Source organism: Lottia gigantea, assembly GCF_000327385.1.
Source record: "Lottia gigantea unplaced genomic scaffold LOTGIsca_70, whole genome shotgun sequence".
Lineage (NCBI taxonomy): Eukaryota > Metazoa > Mollusca > Gastropoda > Lottiidae > Lottia > Lottia gigantea.
The window spans coordinates 1,046,228-1,069,604 of record NW_008710371.1 but is presented as its reverse complement, the minus strand read 5'-3'; the positions used below and the strand labels follow the sequence as shown (position 1 = coordinate 1,069,604).

Below are 23,377 nucleotides of genomic sequence, written 5' to 3'. Positions count from 1 at the left end.
CCTTCCGAGGAATCAATTTTTTGGCCTTTTTTGAATCGGAATGATTAAAATTAACTAAATGTGACATAATTTTTCAAAACATGTCCCGAAATAATTCCAAATTATAGGAATTCAAAAAAAAAAATTGCCATTGGTTTTTTAACATTCAACAATGGATTTGTTCAAAGCTTCTCCTCAGAAATTTGCATTGAGTTTGTTTTGTGTCCCAAATGACGCTATTTCCATCATTTTTTGGGCAAAATCAGGAAATTTTGCATGACATTTTGCAAGAAATGTAAATTGGAAACGAAATTGTCCCCAAAAATTTAGTTTTATGCAGTTAGAAATTGTTGAGTTTTCTGCATGTTTTGACTACGAAGAAAACCTAATCAAAACCTGAGTCGAATCCACTCCACGTATGAGCTTTGTCTTTTTAGCCCATAACTCGTAAAGTTTTGGATGAAATTTTGTCAAATTTTAACATAAGATGTAAATCGATAATACAAAAGCACCCATCAAATAAAATTGGGCACTTTTAATTAAATATTAGGCGAAATTGACTCGTTTTTATAATCACATAAATCTAAGAATCGTCCAAATGCGACGCCATGTTTGAAAATTATCGCTCGAAAGGTCAAAACTTTTAGGCTGAAATTCTCACAAGTTCTATGACCCCGGATGGAAATTTTGGTACCCCTGGGTTCCCTGTGGTCATAGAAGTACTGGAACGAAATTTTGGGAAAATTCATCCCAAAACAAGGGCGTTTCAAGCGGAAAACAAGTTAGCCTATAGGGTCCACGATAGTGAAAATGGCGGAGTTGAAATCTTTTTCTGTTATACTTAGGTCCTCGAAATTTCGAATTTACACCCATTTAGAAAAATCGGACAAATTTCAAATTTTACAGGCACATAGAAGGGACATCGTATTTCGAAACTGTAAAATTGGTTTTTCGTCACTTTTCAAGAATTAATAAATTTTTATTGATTTCAAGACCTTATATTGCTCCAGAATCTTAAAATTTCCACTTAAAACATAAAATTCTACAAAAATAATAGACAGAATTTATTCATCTTCGGTGAAAATTAGAATAAATGTATCCTCTATCGGTACCCAAAAGATTTTTGGGCTGACACGTTAATTAAGCGTAGTAATTAACGCCCGAAGAGAACATAGGAAACACAATCAAATTCGACTATTAGTTTTCGGACGATAACAACCGCTAAACTATATAGTGCTTTCTTTGACGTCCGCGCTCAGTTAATAAACAAGTGCGCGTGATCAGAAGGTTTCATTCGACAATATCGTCTGCTACTAGAAGTTTACAAAAAGTCTCTCTGAGGAAAAATCTCTAAACCAGAAACCATGGCCGATACCGATGCTGCACCAGCTGTCGCTACACCTAAAACCAAGACACCAAAGAAGAAAGTCGTCAAGGCAAAGAAACCAAGCAGCCATCCAAAATACAGTGACATGATCAGAGCTGCCGTCACCGCTTTGAAGGAACGAGGTGGTTCATCCAGACAAGCCATTTTGAAATACATTTTGGCTAACTACAACGTCGGAAAGGATTCCAAAACCGTCAACAACCACTTGAAGCTTGCTTTGAGAGCCGGAGTGAAGAATGGAAAATTGAAACAATCCAAAGGAACTGGTGCCTCTGGATCTTTCCGACTTGGTGAATCTAAAGCCGAGAAGAAACCAAAAACCAAGAAAGTTGCCGCTAAAAAACCAGCTACCACCAAGAAACCTAAAAGCCCAAAGAAGGTCAAAGCCAAGAAACCAAAAGCCGCCGGTGAGAAGAAAGTCAAGACACCCAAAAAGGCTAAAAAACCAAAAGCCGCTGCAGCAAAGAAGTCTCCTGCCAAGGTCAAGAAAGCCGCTAAACCAAAAGTAACCAAGAAGAAGTCGCCCAAAAAGAAGGCCGCCGCCAAGAAGAAGTAATGCGTTAAGTGACTTGATACTGGACAAATTCGAAAGTGAAATTTGGAAATGTTTAAAAGGACTTGGAATTCGATTTACGATTTTAAATTCGAACGGGTAGTTATTCAATTTTGTTATTCATCAACATTGTGCTAGAAACTTCGAATGGACACGGGAGTTCGAATTGGGGAGTGAAACTACAACAACATGACTCAGGAGAAACCCGATTTGAGACTTTGTGTGTTCGTTCATTAACCATTCAAGTCCCGATTGACTTAAACTATCATCATTATCATCATCATTGACGTCATCATTATGTAAATATTCATCATCGTGCAATCATCATTAATTTTTAACTTAATATTATGTTATCATGTTTCATTAAACATTATGTATATATTTTCATGATCATACCGATAAGAAAAAAAGTATGAAAACCGAATTCATGTTTCTTTTTTTGAATTTAAACTCCACCGCCTTTGTCCGTACGTCTGGGGAGTTTGAGACCGAATTGATGAAAATGTGCAATGTTTTTTGGCAAAATGGGAGAGGGGTCTTTGGGGAACAACGAAATACAAGTAAGCGGCGGGAAAACAAAGAAAATTGAAGATTGTTCGCGCCCATTGTCCGTCTGTCGCTCAGAGTATGCATTGTCCCCCTACAGACAAAAAAAAAAAACCCTTAAAATTCACCGTATCGGGCTTGACTGCAAGCGTTTGATTTGTTTACACACAAACAGCCAAGGCGGTAGAGGTTATTTGAAACGAGAATAAAACACTGAAATGTCACCCATACCGTCCGATGTTATGTCATGACAGCTGTTTTTCTTTTTAAATTCAAACATGTGTCAAGATTTCGCGCTCTTTTATGTAGCAGACGACAAATTCGCGGGGATTATTTAGCTTTAGTAAATGATAATTTCATACCATTTGAGTTGGGAAGGACGACATCGTTTTATTGCTAGCCTGAATTACTTTGCATATTTGGCCATTACGCCCAACTGAGTCGTTGATATACAGATGGTATGTCCGTTTGAACCAGAGGGCAGAGGTAGGTTTAAACATTGGCTATATTTTATTGGTCTAGCCATGCCAATCAGTACCGTTTCATCAGGCGAGGGGGTCAAGTTAAGGCCATAGAATTGTCATGGAGATAGGATTTTCCTGTGCAGTTTTCGAAATGAAATGAATGGAGTTTTACGTCCTACTTTTTCTGAACCATGTGGGCTAATGAAGAGGGGCAACGCCACGCAGTGTGCAATGAGAGAAATGTTTTCAAGGGGAGCGGCATTACCCTTTTTTTTTTTCGATTTCCAACAGTCGGGGATCTTTAGCATGCACAGCCTGTAGGACACAGGGCCTCCGTTTAGTGTCCCATCTGATCGACTAGACACTTTTTTCCATATCAGCCGATCTTACCTGCATCACTGACAGGGGGCGACCGGGTTCCTCTACTTTCGAGAGTAGGCCCAGTGTCGGCTTTCATCCCCTGATACCTATTACCCCCTCCCCCCCGCCAGTTATTTAACAGCCGTAACATAATACATTAAACCGAGTTCACTATTGTGTGTTACGTAATATCTTATCAATTGGGCCAATCGCGTCCTGTAGAGTTAATTACAGGTCAGAGGTCAGCAGCTATATAGAAGGCAGAAGAAGGGTCCTCTTGGGTGGCAGTCTACTGTGGAGAATCCTCATTACATTGGGGTCCCCTTTGGCGGCGGCATGCTCGCTATTCTGTAACATCTGATGGCCCTGTATAACTGAAAAAGCAATTCATCTCCAAGAGAGTCCACTTAGCTACCAGTGTTAAGTACGCTATACGTTTATGAACAGGGGCATAGGCTATCTAGTCTGGTCAGTCTGTCACAGGTCTTAGGGGGGGGGGGGGGGGGGGGGGGGGGGCGTAGTCTATATTGTTAGTAAGAGTAATCATCCGATGAACGTCATTGTAGTTAGCTCCCTTTAAACACCAGACTTATTCTCATATGGTGGAAGAAGTCCGATATTGTCAGATGCTGACTTAAAAAAAATGGCGTGCAGGTCTGACACAAAGCCTCTAAGATGTGATAGCTCAAGAATCCTCGCCAAATTGAGATCGTAAAAGAAGGCGGATGTTAATGCTCTGAGAAAAAAAAATTCCTCATTGCTCACTGCATGGCATTTTGCTTCTAAATTTACGTATTCTTGTTGCCCATTAGCTATGAAAAAATACCCTCTTCGGATAGTGCCTCCTCGACAAATGGGAGATCATAACAGAAAAGGCTGCCATATTGCCAAAAGTTTCCCTTATTGAACACCGCATGGTATTATCCGTCTCTTGGACCTATAGAACACGCTATAAAAACACTATTTTAAGAATTTTATTTTGAAATCTATACATATAATAACAAAAATACTATTGGGTGGTAGATTGGTACAGTCTGTTAAAATCTATTTATAGCATCTGACGGGATATCACGTCATTTCGATTGATTTCGACTCATCCGTTTCGGATTTGCGAAATTTTGCAATGGCTATCTTTATATAGTGAAGCAACAATATTAAGTCGGAAAACATGAAAAATCCAAAATAAAGAATCATTATGATCATGGCGCTGGATCCGATAGATGTCGCTTTAACACTATTGTCCCAAGCGCTGGTCTTTTTGGATCGCGTCTTGATTAAAAGAGTCTTGTCCAGGGTCAAATATCCGTATATCCTACTCCGCATGATTTCAATTTGACCCGTTAAGCTTCCGGTCAGACATTTACAGGGACAGATCCTGATGCGGGGAAACGGAGTGGTCACTGGCGTCGCAGAAACATTCGCAGTAGATAACGTGGACGGATATATTATGGACGTTGGTGTAGGCTCTATAGATGATGACGTAAGAACGGTTTGTGATGACGTCGGCACGGTTTGTGATGACGTCGGCACGGTCTGTGATGACAGCGGTGGACTTGTTGACGATTCTAAGGAACTCGTAGAAATGTCATCCAAATATGATGAGATGTCACTGAAGATATCCGATGACGTTGACATGCCACCGGGAGTAGTGACGTATTCAAATGACGTCATTATAACGGACGTTTCGCTGGGCGTCATCGAAGCGACTGATGATTCTACTAATGAACTTGGTTCCATAACAGAGGAACTGGAAATTTCTTCTTCTGGTATATCTGAAAAGAGAAGATTGAAGAATAATGAAACGTAGATACTGTAAGAGCGAAAAGCATATTTTACGAGGATGACAACTTGGTTCGGAGGTTCCACCTTCCACCGTGTAACTAGGTTTGTCAACTCTTGTGGAGAGTCCGCATGCAAAGACCTACTTCATTTTGGGGCTTTGTGGTTGCTATACTTACAGCAGTCAAAGAAGAGGTAGGTCCACTTCGTCATATAGGAAATGGTACCAAGGGATTGGCAGAACAGGGCGACATGGCTGTTACTGCCGCAGATCCGACCAACATCACTGGCTCCTATGGTTACTCCCAGGTTGTCGAAGGTCTTCCCACTCCACGTGGAATGCCACTTGAAGCACTCTCGGTACGTCTTGTCATCGAACTCCGAGGTTCGGTTAAAATACAAGAACTCTTCGATGTCGGGCTTTAATGCTGAAAGAGTAAGATTGACATTGGGCGATTCTAAAATCCCCTTGAAAGCGGAAACAACATGCAACCCCTTCTCAAAGGGTGTACTGGTTTACAATCCCATTTCAGTGGCTCAACTACCACAGGGAACCACGGGGGCACTACCACTCCTTAATTGCAGGAAAGCATATCACACTTGAGTCCACGGCCCCCACTGGTCTAGTTGAGCCACTGTTCCGACTTTAACGTTATGTACCCCCGACTTGCTAACATTTCAGAAGGTTTATATCAAAATGCATATACTTACGACATGTCGGAATGTAACACTCTTCAAACGCAGTCGCATCATAACCAACATAGCACCAGATGTTGGTATAAGAGAGGCCTGGGTTGCGACATTGATGCTTGCGTGATGAATACGGAAAGGCTCTGTTGATGAACGGTTGAGGAGTTTGTACGTCATCCCAGTAGCGACATTTCTTGCCAGTAACCGTATAATCGATCCGACCGATGTAGTCAAAACCGTCATCTTTGTCCGAACAAATCAAATCTGTAAGAATAAAGGAGATAATTGAATTCGGGGTTTACGTCCAAAATTATTTTCCTAATGAAAGAAGTCCTTCGAAAATAATTGCAAATTGCTTGTGTTGTGCCCGCAATGCAAGTCTCATGCGTCGGGAATGGCGTCGGTATAACCGCGTACGTATACCGTTTTGCAGCAATCTTCAATGGGATCTTGCGTCGCTTGAAGACGGTTTATGATCGTAAGTACAGCTATCCTAAAAGGCCGTGGCTTTTCGTACAACGACGGTACATTAAAAAACATGTGGCTATCCCTATCTAACCCTAACAAAGTCTTTAATATCATTCTTGATAATCAAAATGGCTTCACGCTTTTAACAAACCCCCCAAAACTAGCGCCTGTTGTGTCCTATCGTATTCGTACCGTTGTTAGCAGCCATAGAGAACACACTCCATGACCGTGCAAATAGCCAGTACTATCCCAAAATGACACTTTACGCCGATATACAGTAACCTACAACGATGGAAATGCCCTTTGAAGAAGCAACGCAAAATTGATCCGAAAATTCTTGCGTTTGCAGATGAATTCCCTTACTTACTGCAGTCTGCAATGGGGCAAAACGTCCTTTTGCATCCACTAGTGAAACACCAAGGCCCGTTTTTCTCGTTGGCGTTAATCGGATTTCTGCATTGATTCGTTACATCAGCGGACACCAGATCGGGGAAGGTGAAGACGGAGATACAGTTCGTCCAGGGTAAACACTCTTCCCCCGTTACGGACACGTTGTGTTGTCCTTTGTACTCCATCCCGTGGGTTTGACGCCGGCATTCCACAGCTGAAAGGGGACAAATACTTAAATTGAAAGACTGAAAAGGAAACCACAATTTTAGAGATTACGTTCTCAGGGATCGTGTCTACCACCTGGTCCTTGATCAGTCCAGACCAGTGGGTTCAGATCAATGGCGGAGCCTGGTTTTACGTCCGAGGGGGATGGTCCAGATCTGTATCCATTGACAACTGGCAGTTGAAATAAAAGCTGATGGTGCAAATAATAAAAAAAATTTTTTTTTTGGAAAAATTTACCACCAAATGATTTTTACTGACAATTACTAGAAAAAACCAAAATGAACTCCACGATAATAAAACATATTATATCGATGACCAATGGGAGAAATAATTTCTGTCTTGCTTCACTCACACGAAAAGAACCACTTAAGGAGAGCTCACCTTTACCAGTCCACCTAGTGCCAAACATCCGGATCTCACAAATACTAATGTCGATAACATTGGAGCTGGATTTCACGACCACAGTTGATCCGATCGGGTATTCTTTACAAGCAAATGGTCTAACTGTCGGGAAATCTGTATTAGTCTGTTCACATTCGGTCTCTCGCTGGTTATTTTTGACTAATATGATCAAACTTTCCCACGTGATGTTGGCTACAAGAGAAAAAATGGGTTGAATGATATTTGCGATAGTGACGTCACAATATGACCAAACTTTCCCACGTGATGTTGGCTTCAACAGGAAAAAAAGGGCTTGAATGATATTTGCGATAGTGACGTCACAATATGAATAACCTTCCCACGTGATGTTGGCTACAACAGAAAAAATGGCTTGCATGATATTTGCTATAGTGACGTCACAATATGATCAAATCTTAGTCAAACAAGAAATACCGATATTTGCGTTTACCTGATACGGTTACAACCACTTCAGACACTTCGTACAATGCGTTCAGCGTGAAAGTGTAAGCTGTTGCCGAACTGTTGGTACACGTTGAATCGTTGTCATCGGAGAGCAGTCCGATGTCGTCTACGATCGTTTCGTTTGGTAGGAACATGGTCAAATTGGGATCCTCTGAAATTAAAATATCATCCATTCCGAAATACCCTTTGAAATACATACGAACTCATGTGCACCCAAAACCACATAATCGAGGCCCAGTGTGCTACAGACTCCAGATCTTACGGCTCTCTCGACAGTTGGAAATGGAAAAGGCAATAGACTCTATGATGACAAAATGCGCCCCATTGCAAACTGATCATCACAGCGTAGATCAAGGCATGGGTTCGTTCAGGGTGGATTATGATGGATGAAAGGTTTGGAGGTCGAAATTGCTCGACAACCCTTGCACGATCAGATAAATACTTACCGCTGTATCTTAGGCGAAAGCCTCCAAAATGACGACTCTTTATTGACATGATGGATCAAAGGTTGGAGGTCGAAATGACTTGTACCACCCTTGCACGATCAGATAAAAACTTACTGCTGTATCCGGGCGAAAGCCTCCGAAATGATGACTCTTTATTGATATGATGGATCAAATGTTTGGAGGTCGAAATTACTCGACAACCCTTGCACGATCAGATAGATACTTACCAGTGCATCTGAGATGGTTGCCGGACCAGTCCCTGGATGAAGAACAAAATGAAGCAGCTCCCCCGCCTTTGTTATAAAAACCGGGTGCGCATGTGTAGCTGGCCGTATAAGCTCCCTCGATGGTATACTGCTTGGCAAAGGAGAAGCCTGGTCTACCACATTCCACTGAAAGGGATTTTAAGGTATTTGGTGGTCTAAATGTTCACTTTACAACCTGGTAGAGCTCAATTAGTTGGGCTACCTGTATCTCTTTTCAGAATGCAATTCTTACATCTGGCTCTTGTGTAGTCAAAGGAAACGTGCAGGCGAAAGTGACGACGGTTTATGCATCAATTTCTAGTGGAGATATAACTGAAATGATGTCATCGGATATTTAATCGGTTCTCATATCAACCGCTACGTGTTCTTCCATTGCAGACGAACTTGGTGCAGAATTTCTATTTGAAAGGATAGCATATAGACTTAATTTAAGAAGTGATTTGATTTAAAATGAGTAAAATAACCCACAGAAAATAGCCGAAACAAAATATATACAAGTATACAAAGACAACCAAGATGCGTTCAACCAAGAATGAGTGAAGTGGTCCACAGCATATAAACGAAACAAAACTCTCAGGGCTATACTCTCTCTGAGATACTGAGATATTAGAGGTGTTTTCGGGCTAAAATGAGTGAAGTAACCCATACAATATAGACGAAACGAAACTTCCAGAGCCATACTTTAAATATAACGTCATACGTACCTTTCCGCGGTCGTCCTCTGATGACGATATTACACAGAGTCATGGGTGTTTCCGTGGGAAATCCGCCGATAAAGGTCACTCTGGAGCCATAGTGCACCTTAGGATAGAGATCGTAATGCTTGCCTTGAGCTGGATTTTTTATTCCGCGATAGTAGGAATTATCAACCTTCACCGTAAAATTTTCCGGCATTGCATCTACAGAAAAGAAAGTGGAGTTGGATGCCCTACTCGAGGTAATGAACAAGGAGAAAGGCTTTAGGATTGCAACACACAGTGAGACAATGCCGAGACGATTATTGCTCGTTGGTGCAGCTTGAACATCGAGTGGTATCCCTTGCCAATGCGTAACTCAGTCGGTGAGCGATAGTGAAGTGGACGTCGTTGATTCAAGTCGCAATCGGAGAATGACCTGATCCATAAAAACATGTTTCCTCATTATTCCAATCAACCCAGCGATAAATGCATATGGATAATCTGGTAAAGATCAATGGCCAGAGGTTTGGTTGAGGACCAGCTGGTAGAAAGGATCCTCATTATTCCAGTCAACCCATCTGTAAATGGGAACAGATAATCTGGGAAAGATCAATGCCAAGAGGTTTGTTCAAGGACCAGCTGGTAGAAAGGATTCTTATTATTCAAATCGGTCCAGCTTTAAATTGGAACAATGCCAAGAGGTTTGGACAAGGTCCAACTGTTGAACCAGCTGCATGTGGGCAATATAATCCTGTAAAATTCAAAGGCCAGGTTTGACCAGGGATAAGCTGGTAGATTAAGTCCTCTGAAAAGAATTTCCCATTTTGGTAGTTTACTCACCCGAGCTGTTGGGAAAGGTGAAGGATATTTGATAAAAATCGTTGGGTTGGTGAGCTGTGTAACTGAAGTCCAGTTGAATGGTCGTCCGGTTGCCGGGTCCGCTGCTGTAACACGTACAATCTGTTACGTTTCCGGATGTAAGAGACTGGAAAGGATTGGTCTCGTTATTGGCCGGAGTAATTGTGTATTTGACACCATTAATGGTTGCCAAGTTTTCGGGGACTGAAAGAGGAACAGGCATGAAATTAGCTATACACAAAAAAGGCAGATGATTCCGTCCGGAACACAATAAAGGCAGATGATTCCGTCCGGAACACAATGATGATGATGATGGTGATGATGATGGTGATTATGATGGTGATGATGACGATCTTATATTCCGTTGCAGATGATGATGCTGATGCTGAAGAAGAAAAAGAAAGATGAAGTAGAGGAAGAATAAGAAAAAAACAAGAAGGAGAAGAAGAAGAAAGAAGAAGAAAGAAGGAAGAATGAAGAAAGAAGGAAGAATGAAGAAGGAAGAAAGAAGAAAGAAGAAGACGAAGGAAGAAGAAGGAAGAAGAAGAAAGAAGAAGACGAAAGAAGAAGAAAAAAGAAAGAAGAATGAAGAAGGAAGAAGAAGAAAGAAGAAGAAAGAAAAAAAAGAAGAAGAAAAAAGAAGAAGAAGGAAAAAGAAGGAAGAAGACGAAGGAAGAAGAAGGAAGAAGACGAAGAAAGAAGGAAGAAAGAAGAAGACGAAAGAAGAAGAAAAAAGAAGGAGAATGAAGAAGGAAGAAGAAGAAAGAAGAAGAAAGAAAAAAAAGAAGAAGAAAAAAGAAGAAGAAGGAAGAAGAAGGAAGAAGAAGCGTCATCATGAACTTTTAGACTCTCTAACAATGGTCATGACATTTTGAAACTTTTCTGAATTATGGATTTGCGGACTCTCTTAATTTTAGAAATGCATGACAAGATCAACTTACCTAGACACATGGTGTCACTTTCCACCCAACCGTGCTCCAAGCATACGCTGGTCATGCCGGTAGAGGTGGTCTCAAACCCGTCCAGACAGCGGTATACAGCCACATCACCAAAGTTTGTACCGCTCAGGGAGAACAAATAGGCGCCGTAGAAATCTGGCGGATGACCACAGTTGGCTGAAATTTATAATACCACAATTTTAGTGCGGTGGATGTGAATACCTGGTGCCACTCTGTGATCAAGAACTGGGATTTTGATCTCTGCTACAATTATAATTGCGTCTAATGAGTTAGCGTGGAAGGTCATGCGTTCTGGATAAAGACTTACGAAAACGGGAATACTATAACTTACTTTTACATTGCGGTGGATCACCGTACCAATCTCCAGATGCGTGACATTGCCGCATCAGGTATCCAGCGACGTGGTCAAACGTGTCGTAACATTCATACACAGTGACGGAAGCAAAGGTCATATCGCCGAGGACTCGGTAGGCATTTGATACGGGGGCTGGTTCAGTGCAGATGACACTTCCTGGAATTTCTGAAGCTGAAATAAACCTAAATAATTGGAATTGGCATTGTAGGATGCGTATAAAAGGTGCAAAGGGTGGTTTGCGGGAGCCGCAGTGGTTCGATGAATTAGACGCTTGCTCGTTAACGTGGAGGTCCGGGGTACAAACTCGGCATAGGTCGAGATAATACCTTCAGAGTTTTCAACCAGGTTTCCCCCTGTTAGTGATGCAGTTAAGAAGGGCTGACATGGAAAAAGCGTCTAGTTGTTCAGATGGGACAAAAAACCAAAGCCCAGTGTGTTACAGGCTGTGCACGTTAAAGATCCCTCAACAGTTGGAAATCAATAAAGAGCAGGCTAATGCCGCTGTCCTGGCAAAATTTCCCTCATTGCACCCTGCATGGCGTTTCCCGTCTTCATTAGCCCACACGGTGCAGAAAAGTGGGACGATTTTAAATTGCAGTTTGCTTTAGATGCGCTCTAGTCACTGTTATGTCACCATTAAAGGAACACTACCTCTTAGAATGAACAAAAAATTTGAAGTCTCAAACTTGGTCAAAATGAGTCTATATTCATCAGTTGGACTTACCTGGTGTCAAAACTATACAACAGAATCTCTCTATAATCCAATAAATCCATAAAACGAAGTAATAATTCATTAAACTAAGTAATTGTGAAACAAGCTTAGAAGTGTTTTTCAATAATTATTTAGTTTCATAGATATATCGTGATATATAGAGGTTCTATTCTTTAGTCAAGACACCTGGTAAGTCCAACTGATGAATATATACACTTATTGACCAAGTTTGAGACTTTAATTTTTTTGTCCATTCTAAGAGGTAGTGTCCCTTTAAATACGCCGCACCGAAGTTAGATGCAAGTTTATTTAAATGAATTACTCCTTAGGGGAAATTGCTCTTTATATATATAGCCATAGGAAACATATAACATTCTCTGTACATAAAAACCACAATGCACTACTATTTGTTCCTTATAAATAATATAAGAGCACTCGAGTATTCAAACAAGTGATAAGAAATCGAATTCATCTTCAATAAGCGTTCAATGAATTTGAAGAGGCGCACTCGATTAATACCCCTAATTGGTTCGCGCTAATTGTCGCGCCGCATTTCTCGACACGCTGAGTGGATTTTTGAACGAGTGTGGGATACTTCGATAATGCTCGACACTTGAAGGTGATAATTGCTTCTGAAGCCTTAAAGACGCCATTTTGTCCGGAAATTGAAGAAAAGACATTAAGGTCAGAGCATTCTGATCGGTCTATTGTTCAACCTTGCGCTGCAGTTTAGTCAGATAAGAATGAGTAAATTAACCCATAGAAAAACATGAAACGAATTGTTTTGAGATACATACATTTTTAGCATACTTGTTCCAAATTTGTTGTATTTCTTGAATCGGTGGAGTGGCCCACAGAAAAAAAAAGAAACTGAATACCTGAAGCTCCATTTGATCGAATAAGAATGAGTGAAGCAGCCCAGAGCAAAAAAAGAAACGGAATACCTGAAGCTCCATTTGATCGTATAAGAATGAGTGAAGCAACCAACAGAAAAAAAAAGAAACGGAATACCTGAAGCTCCATTTGATCGTATAAGAATGAGTGAAGCAACCAACAGAAAAAAAAAAGAAACGGAATACCTGAAGCTCCATTTGATCGTATAAGAATGAGTGAAGCAACCAACAGAAAATATCCAAAACAAAATGTATTGCGTTGTATTAGTGAATTAACCCAAAGAAAATAAAGGAAACATTTTTTTTTATGCCATATATGTTATTTAGATTAGAATAAGTGAAATAACCCAAAGAAAATAAATGAAACAATATATGAAAGGCTGTGTTTTTAATTGGATGACTTAGTTAAAGATGGGTTCCCTTATTTTCATTTATGAAAATGAAAATGCTAATACTTATATGAATAGAAAGTAGAGGTGTTCTAATGACTTGAAAAAATACCAGTTTGTCTCACATGTCCATAATTAATTCATAATTAGCTAAATTAGAAGAGAATTACCAGCAGAATTCCAATGAGTGACCGATCAAGAAAGGTCAAAAAGTCTTTTTTTGTTTATCCAGACTGTACATACATGGACATTAATGATTGATTAAAACTCTTAATTATATGCAATAAGAACATAATGATATGATTAAAAATACATGATAATTCATTAGATGCACCAATTAATCAAATAGTTTGCTTAATTTGATACTAAAAAATAAGGAAACCATCTTTAAGGACCTTATTCAGTCAGTACTTTGTCAACTTAGGGTATTGATGTGATTAAATCCTTACAATCTATTCATTTCCTAACATCGCATTATATTTCCCTTTTGTTTGGTGCTTTGGTTGGTTGGTGCCTTTGTTGATGGTTGGTTGTTGCTTGTTAGTTGGTTGGTTGGTGCCCTGGTTGTTAGTTACTTGGTGCCTTGGTTGTTGGTTGGTTGGTGCCTTGGTTGTTAGTTGGTTGGTGTTTTGGTTGTTGGTTGGTTGGTGCCTTGGTTGTTGGTTGGTTGGTGCCTTGGTTGTTAGTTACTTGGTGCCTTGGTTGTTGGTTGGTGCATTGGTTGTTAGTTGGTTGGTGTCTTGGTTGTTGGTTGATTGGTGCCTTGGTTGTTGGTTGGTTGGTGCCTTGGTTGTTGGCTGGTTGGTGCCTTGGTCGTTAGTTGGTTGTTGGTTGGTTGGTTGGTGCCTTGATTGTTGGTTGGTTGGTGCCTTGGTCGTTAGTTGGTTGTTGGTTGGTTGGCTGGTGCCTTGGTTGTTAGTTGGTTGGTGTCTTGGTTGTAAGTTGGTTGGTGTCTTGGTTGTTAGTTGGTTGGTGCCTTGGTTGTTAGTTGGTTGGTTGGTGCCTTGGTTGATGGTTAGCTGATGTTTGTTTTATTTTGTTGTTGGTTGGTTGGTGCCGTGGTTGATGGTTAGCTGATGTTTGTTTTATTTTGTTGATGGTTACTATTTGGTTGGTTTAAAGGTTTAGAAATGGCTTTGATTGTGATCTAAAGGCTTTGTTGAAATATTGTAACCTTTAAAAAAATTGACTTAAGTCGAGTTAAAGATTCAAAATGGTTGTAAACTACGTTCGTGTGTGTTATTTCCATCTAAGAACCATACCTAGTTTCGTATGATCAACGTATGGATTAGGGATTATAATTTGAATTTGCGAGTACTTGAAGTGCAAAGTCCTCAAGAGACAACTTTTTAGTCCATCAGATAACTTGTTATGATAATCAATATATTTGTCCTCAGATATATAATATTATACAATTAATAAGTAAGTTAAAGGCTGCATCCCACATACAAAAAGTACTTACTGGATCCACGGACGTCTGATCGAAAATTAGAATGGTGCAAATTGATGCTATCAGTGTCCCTGATACACATAAAAAAAACTAGAAAACCTCTTTCACAATCTCTTTAAGGGTGACATTAGACTTGAACAATAAGACTTAATTTTTACATACCGATATCAGATCTAAGTGGGAGAGCTACTTTAATGTTTTTTCTCTATCTGATGCAACATTTCAATATATATGATATCAGATCTAACTGGGATAGCAACTTTATATTTAGAAATGTAAAAAAAGAAACATAATTTTCATAAAAGAATTTTAAAGTAGATTACATTGCGTTCACATATTTTTAAAGAAAGCATACCCCATAGATTTTATTGAATTTATTCTTATATTTGTTGTATATATTTCCTGAAGTTGATTATTTGGAAAATAGATTTAAGAATTTGAATTAATATTTAACCCACTCATGTCAATGACACAATATTGTTCAAATTAAAGATGGATTCCCTTATTTTTATTAATGAAAATGAAAATGCTAATACTTAAAAGAAACGGAATAACCGAAGCTCCATTTGATCGAATAAGAATGAGTGAATTAACCCACAGAAAATAAAGGAAACATTGTTTTATGCTATATATGTTATTTAGATTAGAATAAGTGAAACAACCCAAAGAAAATAAACGAAACAATATATGAAAGGCCGTGTTTTTAATTGGATGACTTAGTTAAAGATGGGTTCCCTTATTTTCATTTATGAAAATGTAAATGCTAATACTTATATGAATAGAAAGTAGAGGTGTTCTAATGACTTGGAAAAATACCAGTGTCCATAATTAATTCATAATTAGCTAAATTAGAAGAGAATTACCAGCAGAATTCCAATGAGTGACCGATCAAGAAAGGTCAAAAAGTCTTGGTTTATTGTCCTATCTGAACGACTAGACGCTTTTTCCATGCCAGCCCTCTTACCTGCATCACTGACATCATCCGAAGGTTTTATCTCAACCTATGCCAGGATCGAACCCTGCACCTTCAGGTTAATCATTGGTTGTACCAACCTCTAATAAGTTACCCTTATCACTTGTAAAAATGAAAATCTGACGTGAGGTTTTAATTTCGGAATAGAACATGAAATGAGATGGAACGATTAGATGGATATATCCCTTTCAAGTCATTGCCTACCTGCAAGGTTCTCTAGATTATCGCCTGGACATCCAGCTCCGCCATTGGATGGTTTGGGACAGTCACATGACCTGGTACGGCTGTACTGATTGGTTGAATTCAAATTAGTCTCGAACCAAAGCGACCACGCGCACCATTGGCCTGTGATCATATCTGAAATTGAAAAGTATCTATTTCATTCATTCATTCATTCATTCATTCATTCATTCATTCATTCATTCATTCATTCATTCATTCATTCATTCATTCATTCATTCATTCATTCATTCATTTTTATTCATTTATTCATTCATTCATTTTTATTCATTCATTCATTCATTTTTATTCATTCATTCATTCATTTTTTATCTCTTCCGTCAATAAAAGTTTGATGACGTCACTAATTGCAAAATATGCTATATCACATAAAAATAATATATAATTATTATCAATATTTCATACGGCCCATGGGGATTAGTGACGTCATCAACACATAATCTTTACAATCCATTTAAACCCAGCCCCTTTGTATTTCCTCTTTGAACGCTATCTATTATGTCAAGGGCAATATTTCATCTCAATCATTCATTCCCGTCTTCACTAGCCTACACGGTGCAGAAAAGTAGGACGTAAAAATCCATTCAGTTCATTTTATTCATTCATTCATGCATTCCTTCCTTCCTTTATTCAATCTTTTATTCATTCTTTCTTTCATTCCTTCATTTCATTTCATTTCATTCATTCATTCATTCATTCATTCATTCATTCATTCATTCATTCATTCATTCATTCATTCATTCATTCATTCATTCATTCATTCATTCATTCATTTATTTATTTATTCATTTCTTCCTTCTATCCTTCAATCCTTTATTCATTCATTTATTCATTCCTTCCTTCCTTCCTTCTATCCTTCAATCCTTCATTCATTCATTCATTCATTTATTCATTCATTCCTTCCTTCCTTCTATCATTCATTCATTCATTCCTTCATTTATTCATTTCTTGATTTTCTTCTCTCATTTCCTTTGCCATTCAGTCGCTTCTAATGAATGTTTACATAAACCTCGTATAATAATACAGCTTTCAATACAAGTTTATTACACCGCTTTGTTCCTGGTAGGAAATTGCCGGTACTTATCAGCTGGTTCGCTACAGGCCAAGAAAAGCGGCGTCGACCCAGGTTAATTACGTTCTAGATTAGTCCAGGTATTCAGGATTTAACAAAGGTATGTGAGTTATAAATAATGAACCCTTGATTAAGCATCTAAAGGCATATTAGGTCTGTTCTTTCTAGATTAGTCCAGGGACAAAAGGATTAAAGGGATACTACCTCTTAGAATGGACATAAGATTTAAAGTCTCAAACTTGGTCAATAAGTGTATATATTCCTCAGTTGGACTTACCAGGTGTCATGACTAAAGAATAGAATCTCTCTATAACACGATATATCTATTAAACTAAGTACTTATTGAAAAACGCTTCTAAGCGTGTTTCAAAATTACTTAGTTTAATGAATTATTACTTAAATGTATAGTTTTGGCCCATTGAGAAAGAAAAAAACAACTATATTTTACAAGGATAACAACTTAGGTTCACAATTAAGGATCCTTTCTACTAGCTGATCCTTGACCAAACCTCTTGGCATTGATCTTTCCTGGATTATCCGTACCCATTTACAGCTGGATCAACTTAAACCACAGGAAAAGATGACTTATTCAATATCACAAGATTTTTTATTCGTTGAGCGAGATTAGAACCCACGACAACAAAAAGACGTGCGTTTCGGATTATAGCACTGAAGAGTTCATTCGGCGACAAAAGGCGACGATCTTTAATGAATTTCCCCCAAAGAGAATTGAAAGATGGTTTTATATGAAAACCCGAATCAATAATATGTTTAGTTGCGATAATTAAATGTTTATTAGGCTATTATTTGTTGTTCGGTGACTTTTCTGCTTTATCTGGCTAAAAGAAAGCCATAAATATGCCATCGATGAAAAACGCGTAAAACCGACAATGGGATTAATGGAGCGGAGTCGCTCTGTCGTGGTCAATCCCGGGCGATTTCTGTGTCGTAGTGGACTGACGCCTGTTTAGTTTTCTTAAACTTATTAACAATGGATGAATTACTTATTTGACACGTTGGGGTTTTCACCTTTTTTTCTTTCTACAATTCTACTAAAATTTAGTGTTTGATGACGTCACTAATCGCAAAATATGCTTTTATCACGTAAGGCCCTTTGCGATTAATGACGTCATCAAACACTTAGTTTTAGTGGAATTACAGGAATCACAGACGTCTGATTGAAAATTGGAATGGTACAAATTGATGCTATCAGTGTTCCAGATACACGTAAAAAAAAATTAGAGAACTTCTTTACCATCCCGTTAACTGGTCCGTTCTCGGATTTGGTACTAACAAAGGTTCTTACCTATTTCCCAAGAAGCCGTTTCCGTACTGGACACTGTCATGTATTGAACATCGACGTTACTGGAATTATATTCCATGATCTGATAATCACCCAGAACCGCCCCAACCCCGACCTGGATGAGGCCCTTTGCCCAGCTTATCCACAAAGTTAGAAAGTCGTCGGTCGAGTTCAAGTACTTCTCGACGCGGAGCTCGTACAGATATGTACAATTGCATACATCCGGTTCGCTGGAGCAATCTGCATGAAGTTCGCTAGTTGAGTTCACGTCCGCAAATGACGAATTTTGACAAAACATAGCTGGGTCCAGAGTTGAGTTCGAATCCGCAGTTGAATTCGTATCCACGGTTGAGTTCGTATCCATGGTTGAATTTGTATCCACTGTTGAGTTCGTATCCACAGTTGAATTCGTGTTCACAGTTGAGTTCGTATCCACTGTTGAGTTCGTATCCACAGTTGAATTCGTGTTCACAGTTGAGTTCGTATCCACGGTTGAGTTCGTATCAACGGTTGAGTTAGTATCCACAGTTGAGTTTGTATCCACTGTCGAGTTCGTATCCATGATTGCGTTCGTATCCACTGTTGAGTTTGTATCCATGGTTGTCGTTTCCCCAATTGAATTCGTATCCACAGTTGAATTCGTATCCATGGTTGAGTTCGTATCCACAGTTGAATTTGTATCCACTGTCGAGTTCGTATCCACAGTCGAGTTTGTTGTTCCATTATCTGCAAAATATGGTGATGTTGTTTGAATGGTCGGGAATCTACTGGGATTCAAACACGACAGCCATGGCCCATGACTGGTGGATGACGGTGTAGTCGTTTCACAAAACGTACAGTTTTGGGTACAACAGGTGTCATTGGACGTGTACGACGTATTAGACTGCGTTGTTGCGTTGCTGCATATTATACAATTACTTTCGCAGCAATCGCTGTATCCTCCCGTAACGTGTACCGATGGTGTAACGGACGTTCCGTTTTCACTGTATGTCTCTGTTATGTTTGCAACTGGTGTGACGGACGTTGCGTTTTCGCTATATGCTTCTGTAATATTTGTCTCGGGCGTTACGGACGTTACATTTTCACCATATGCTTCTGTAATGTTTGTCTCTGATGTAGCAGTCGTAACGTTTTCAAATGATGTGACGGTCGTAACGTTTTCACTATATGCTTCTGTAGAATTTTCAAGTGATGTGACATACGTTGTCGTTACGTTTTCAGCGTACGTGACGGCCGTAATATTTCCATCTTCCGTAGAATTCGTTAGAGTTTGAGATGTTACGTTTTCGCTATATGTAATAGTACTAACGGTAGTATGGTCGCTGATTCCTAGAGTCGTAACGGTTGTTGTGTACGATTGAGCGGTAGTCGCATCGCCGACTCTAAAAACTTCACAATCGCATTCCGATACGTTGTGTGTGAATCCGAACGTAAAATTAAGATCCGAATGCTGCATTGATATATTGCTACAAGTATTATCACAAGAGGCTATAGTTAGTTGGCTTCGATCTAACTCTATGGTCACTCGTTTAGGATCCGCACTAAGATCACTGCTCGAATGAAGTCCGATTTGAATTGCAGACCGTTTTCGAACTCGGATCACTAAATTGTCATAATTTACTATTTTGACTCCCTCGATTGACAACTCCTGTGCAGAGTTGTTGGTAGAAGCTGGTATAGTTGATGCTGCATCTAAAATGAAAAGGTGGTCCGTTACAAAAGAGGAGTAGTTCCCAAAATGTGGCAGTTTGGAAGCTTAGCTAGTTGCCGAAATTCCTTTGTTAACGTCCACTTCTTTGGTTCTTTTCATTGATGGGTGTCTGTAGGGTCGGTAAAGGTGAGCTAGTCAATGCCCCTTTAAGTGGACAGTGCGCTGGTCAAAGAGATGTTTAGGCATTGTCCTTTTCAAAGTCTTGGACATTGTGCTAGGCCATGCCATTGCTACAAGTCACTGTCCTGGACGACCAGTTACCCAGTATGTCGAACGAATCTCCAAGATTGAAGACCTTCCTTTATCTTACCATTATATATTCTGTGGCAAAGACCCGGAAGCATATCGGTACAGTGGGCACTCTTCCAGAGGAAAGACCCAGTCGTGAACATCATCGTACAGGACATGTTACGACTAGCCTTGGGCTCGTGCTGCTGCCAGTGCGACCATGTGATCGGGGAATTGTTGAAGTGGTAGTCGATCCACAAAGGTTCGTCATCAGAATCTTCCTCTGATTTTTTGGCTCCGATCCACACGCTTTCAAATTCGCTGTAAATAAAGGCATGAAATGGATGCATTAGACTAATAGGCCTACACAAGGGTAAGGTCGTGCAGTGTGCAATGAAGGAAATTTATACCAGAACTCCGATGCGAAGTACCCTTTGGTTTTATAAGTAAATAAAAAGTAAAATGAACTTTTGGGACTGGTAAAGACGGAACGTCATGAACTTTGTAATGAGGGACAGCAAATCGATTTCCGGTATCAACTGTCAAGGGATCTTAACGTGCTTAACATGTCGCAAATAGTTCTCCAATATTTTATTCAATACAAACGACTAGGCTTGTTTCACATGGCCGACCTTAAAGATGGGTTCCCTTATTTTGATTTATAAAAAATGAATATGTTAATACTTATATGAATAGAAAGTAGATGTGTTTTAATGACTTGGAAAAATACCAGTTTGTCTCACATGTCCATAATTAATTCATAATTAGCTAAATTAGAAGAGAATTACCAACAGAATTCCAATGAATGACCGATAAAGAAAGGTCAAAAAATATTTTTTTGTTTATCCAGACTGTACGTACATGGACACTTATGATTGGTTAAAACTCTTAATTATATGCAATAAGAACATAATGATATGATTAAGAATACATGATAATTCATTAGAAACACCAATTAATCAAATAGTTTGCTTAATTTGACACTAAAAAATAAGGAAACCCATCTGTAATTATCAATCGGGTGAAAACTGTCATATTCCCCACCTAAGGCTTCCGTTTAGAGCTGCATGCAGTGCCAATACGGATTCCCACCCGCTGAACGTCGCCAGGTTACCATCGTGTCTTTTGCACATCTTGTTGGTTCCGGAAGCCGACTGTCTTGTGGGAATGACCCAATAGCATTTGTCAATTACGACCACGCCCTTACATGGGAAACCACCGACCAGGACTGAAACGACAAGATATTATCGACATCATGACGTCATCGTCAAACTCACACTGTCGTCACTTCCACCGACTAGAAGAGGATCTCTGATGTACGAAAAGAGCTACTGACAGCTGAAATTGAGCAATTAACGTCATTTTAAGGGCATTGTGGGATTATAGCTTCTTACACCATTATGTGACAATGTCATATGACGTCACTTCCGCAAGATCGTTTTTCTTTCATTACACATGAACCATTTGTCGGATTTTGATTTTGAAAAAAGCTACGGATAGCTGAAATTGAGCTCTATCATCTGGGACAGAATAAAATTTGGGCGAGTGTGACCCTTTGATGACACAACACTGTACTTACCGACGGGAAGAAAAAAGGTCAATGCTGCAAACTGAACAATCATTTTGACGTCGATTGCAATTAAACGAGTCAATTACCCGCAGCACTTTTAAAATCCATTTTTATAATTGAAGATCCATAATAAATTATTTATTAATATTTGTATTGAGTGAGCCATTTTTTAAATAATATTAACTTTGCTTGTTGATTCTGAAAATAAATTAATACGATTTTTTTAGGAAAGTCGCCGCAAGGGGCATATTCTGGTATATTAAAGGGACAGATGCGCAATTTTTTTTTGGGGGGGGGGGATGTTGATTTTAGTCATGAATATATGTGAATAGTCTTCAGAAGTACTAGAAAATGTACAAAAATCGCATAATTCCTTTAAAAATATCTCAAACTAGGAATTTTACTCACTATTTCTATAGATGTCTTTTCTATATATCACAGTGTCTCAAGAAAAAATGACTCGTCTTTTTAACTCTCGAACTTGGATAATTCTGGACACACATGGATTTGAAAGCTCAAATTTTTACAGTGAGCTGTGAACACTATTACTGATTGGCTTAGCTAAAAAAAAAATCCAGTTTCTGAGACTAACGTATGATTGGTCAAAATAATGACACACCTGTCCCTTTAAATCGGTCTTGGGTCGAAAAGTTACTGAGAGCAACTACATTTTTGAATAAACATTAGACAGTAAATAGATCGAAAAGAGTAGGCTAAATGTCCCTCATTGGCCACTGCATAATGTTCACGCCATTAACATAATAAGGTGCGGAAAAGAAGGGCGTAAAACTCCACCAAGGCGAATTTCTGAAATGAAATGAATAGAGTTTTACATCCTACTTTTCTGCACCATGTGGGCTAATGAAGACGGGCAGCACCATGCAGGGTGCCATGAGGGAAATTTTGCCAGGACAGCCGCATTAACCTGCTCTTTTTCGATTTCCAATTGTCGAGGGATCTTTAACGTGCACAGCCTGTAGCATACGGGGTTTCGGTTTATTGTCTCATCTGAACGACTAGACACTTTTTCCATGTCAGCCCCTCTTACCTACATCACTGACAGGGGGAAACCGGATTGAAAAATCTGAAGGCATTATCTCGAATTTGGTAACGGAAGGCAAAATAACAATAGGAAATATAACGCAGGGCAGTTGTGAATTGGAACGATGCCAAGAACCTGAAACCCCTAGTATAATTTTGGCAAAGTTCCAAACACTTCTATTTTTAGCCGGCAAAATTGTAAATGGGGCTTTTGTCGATTCAAAACACTGTCGTTACTAAGAAGTATTAGGTGTGTGTGTGGGGGGGGGGGAAAATAAGAAAAGAATCCAAGCGAGATGAGAAATATTGTTATGAAACAAAAATTAATTAGAATGGTTATTGCCAAATACAAAGATATTAAAGTATTTTAAATTAAGATTATATTTATAGTATTCTCTATTTGACTAACTAATATAGACATTTATAGTTTTTTTTAAAGAAATATCAATTTTTAAATTATTTTATTCTAACATATATGATTAACTAATTTTTTTAAATAAATGATATTCTGCGATCTCCAAACAAAAGT

General features: G+C 39.1%; 3 protein-coding genes across 3 annotated transcripts; 2 read left to right on the top strand and 1 right to left on the bottom strand.

Annotated features, from left to right (window-relative positions):
• The first annotated feature begins 1,254 nt into the window (after positions 1 to 1,254).
• Positions 1,255 to 2,341, top strand: LOTGIDRAFT_207166 (hypothetical protein). The gene is made up of 2 exons (XM_009065787.1): positions 1,255 to 1,745; positions 1,836 to 2,341. The coding sequence occupies exons 1-2, from the start codon at positions 1,344 to 1,346 to the stop codon at positions 1,920 to 1,922; spliced, it is 489 nt and encodes a 162-aa protein (XP_009064035.1). The 5' UTR covers positions 1,255 to 1,343; the 3' UTR covers positions 1,923 to 2,341.
• A 2,326-nt stretch (positions 2,342 to 4,667) lies between these two features.
• On the top strand, positions 4,668 to 5,096 carry LOTGIDRAFT_167916 (hypothetical protein; the record flags this gene model as incomplete). Its single annotated transcript, XM_009065786.1, has 1 exon — positions 4,668 to 5,096. One exon carries the CDS (start codon positions 4,668 to 4,670, stop codon positions 5,094 to 5,096), a length of 429 nt encoding a protein of 142 aa, XP_009064034.1.
• A 13,507-nt stretch (positions 5,097 to 18,603) lies between these two features.
• On the bottom strand, positions 18,604 to 18,792 carry LOTGIDRAFT_86130 (hypothetical protein; the record flags this gene model as incomplete). The annotated part of the gene is made up of 1 exon (XM_009065785.1): positions 18,604 to 18,792. A coding segment is annotated over one exon (189 nt), but the record flags the coding sequence as incomplete, so codon positions are not given.
• Between the last annotated feature and the right edge of the window lie 4,585 nt (positions 18,793 to 23,377).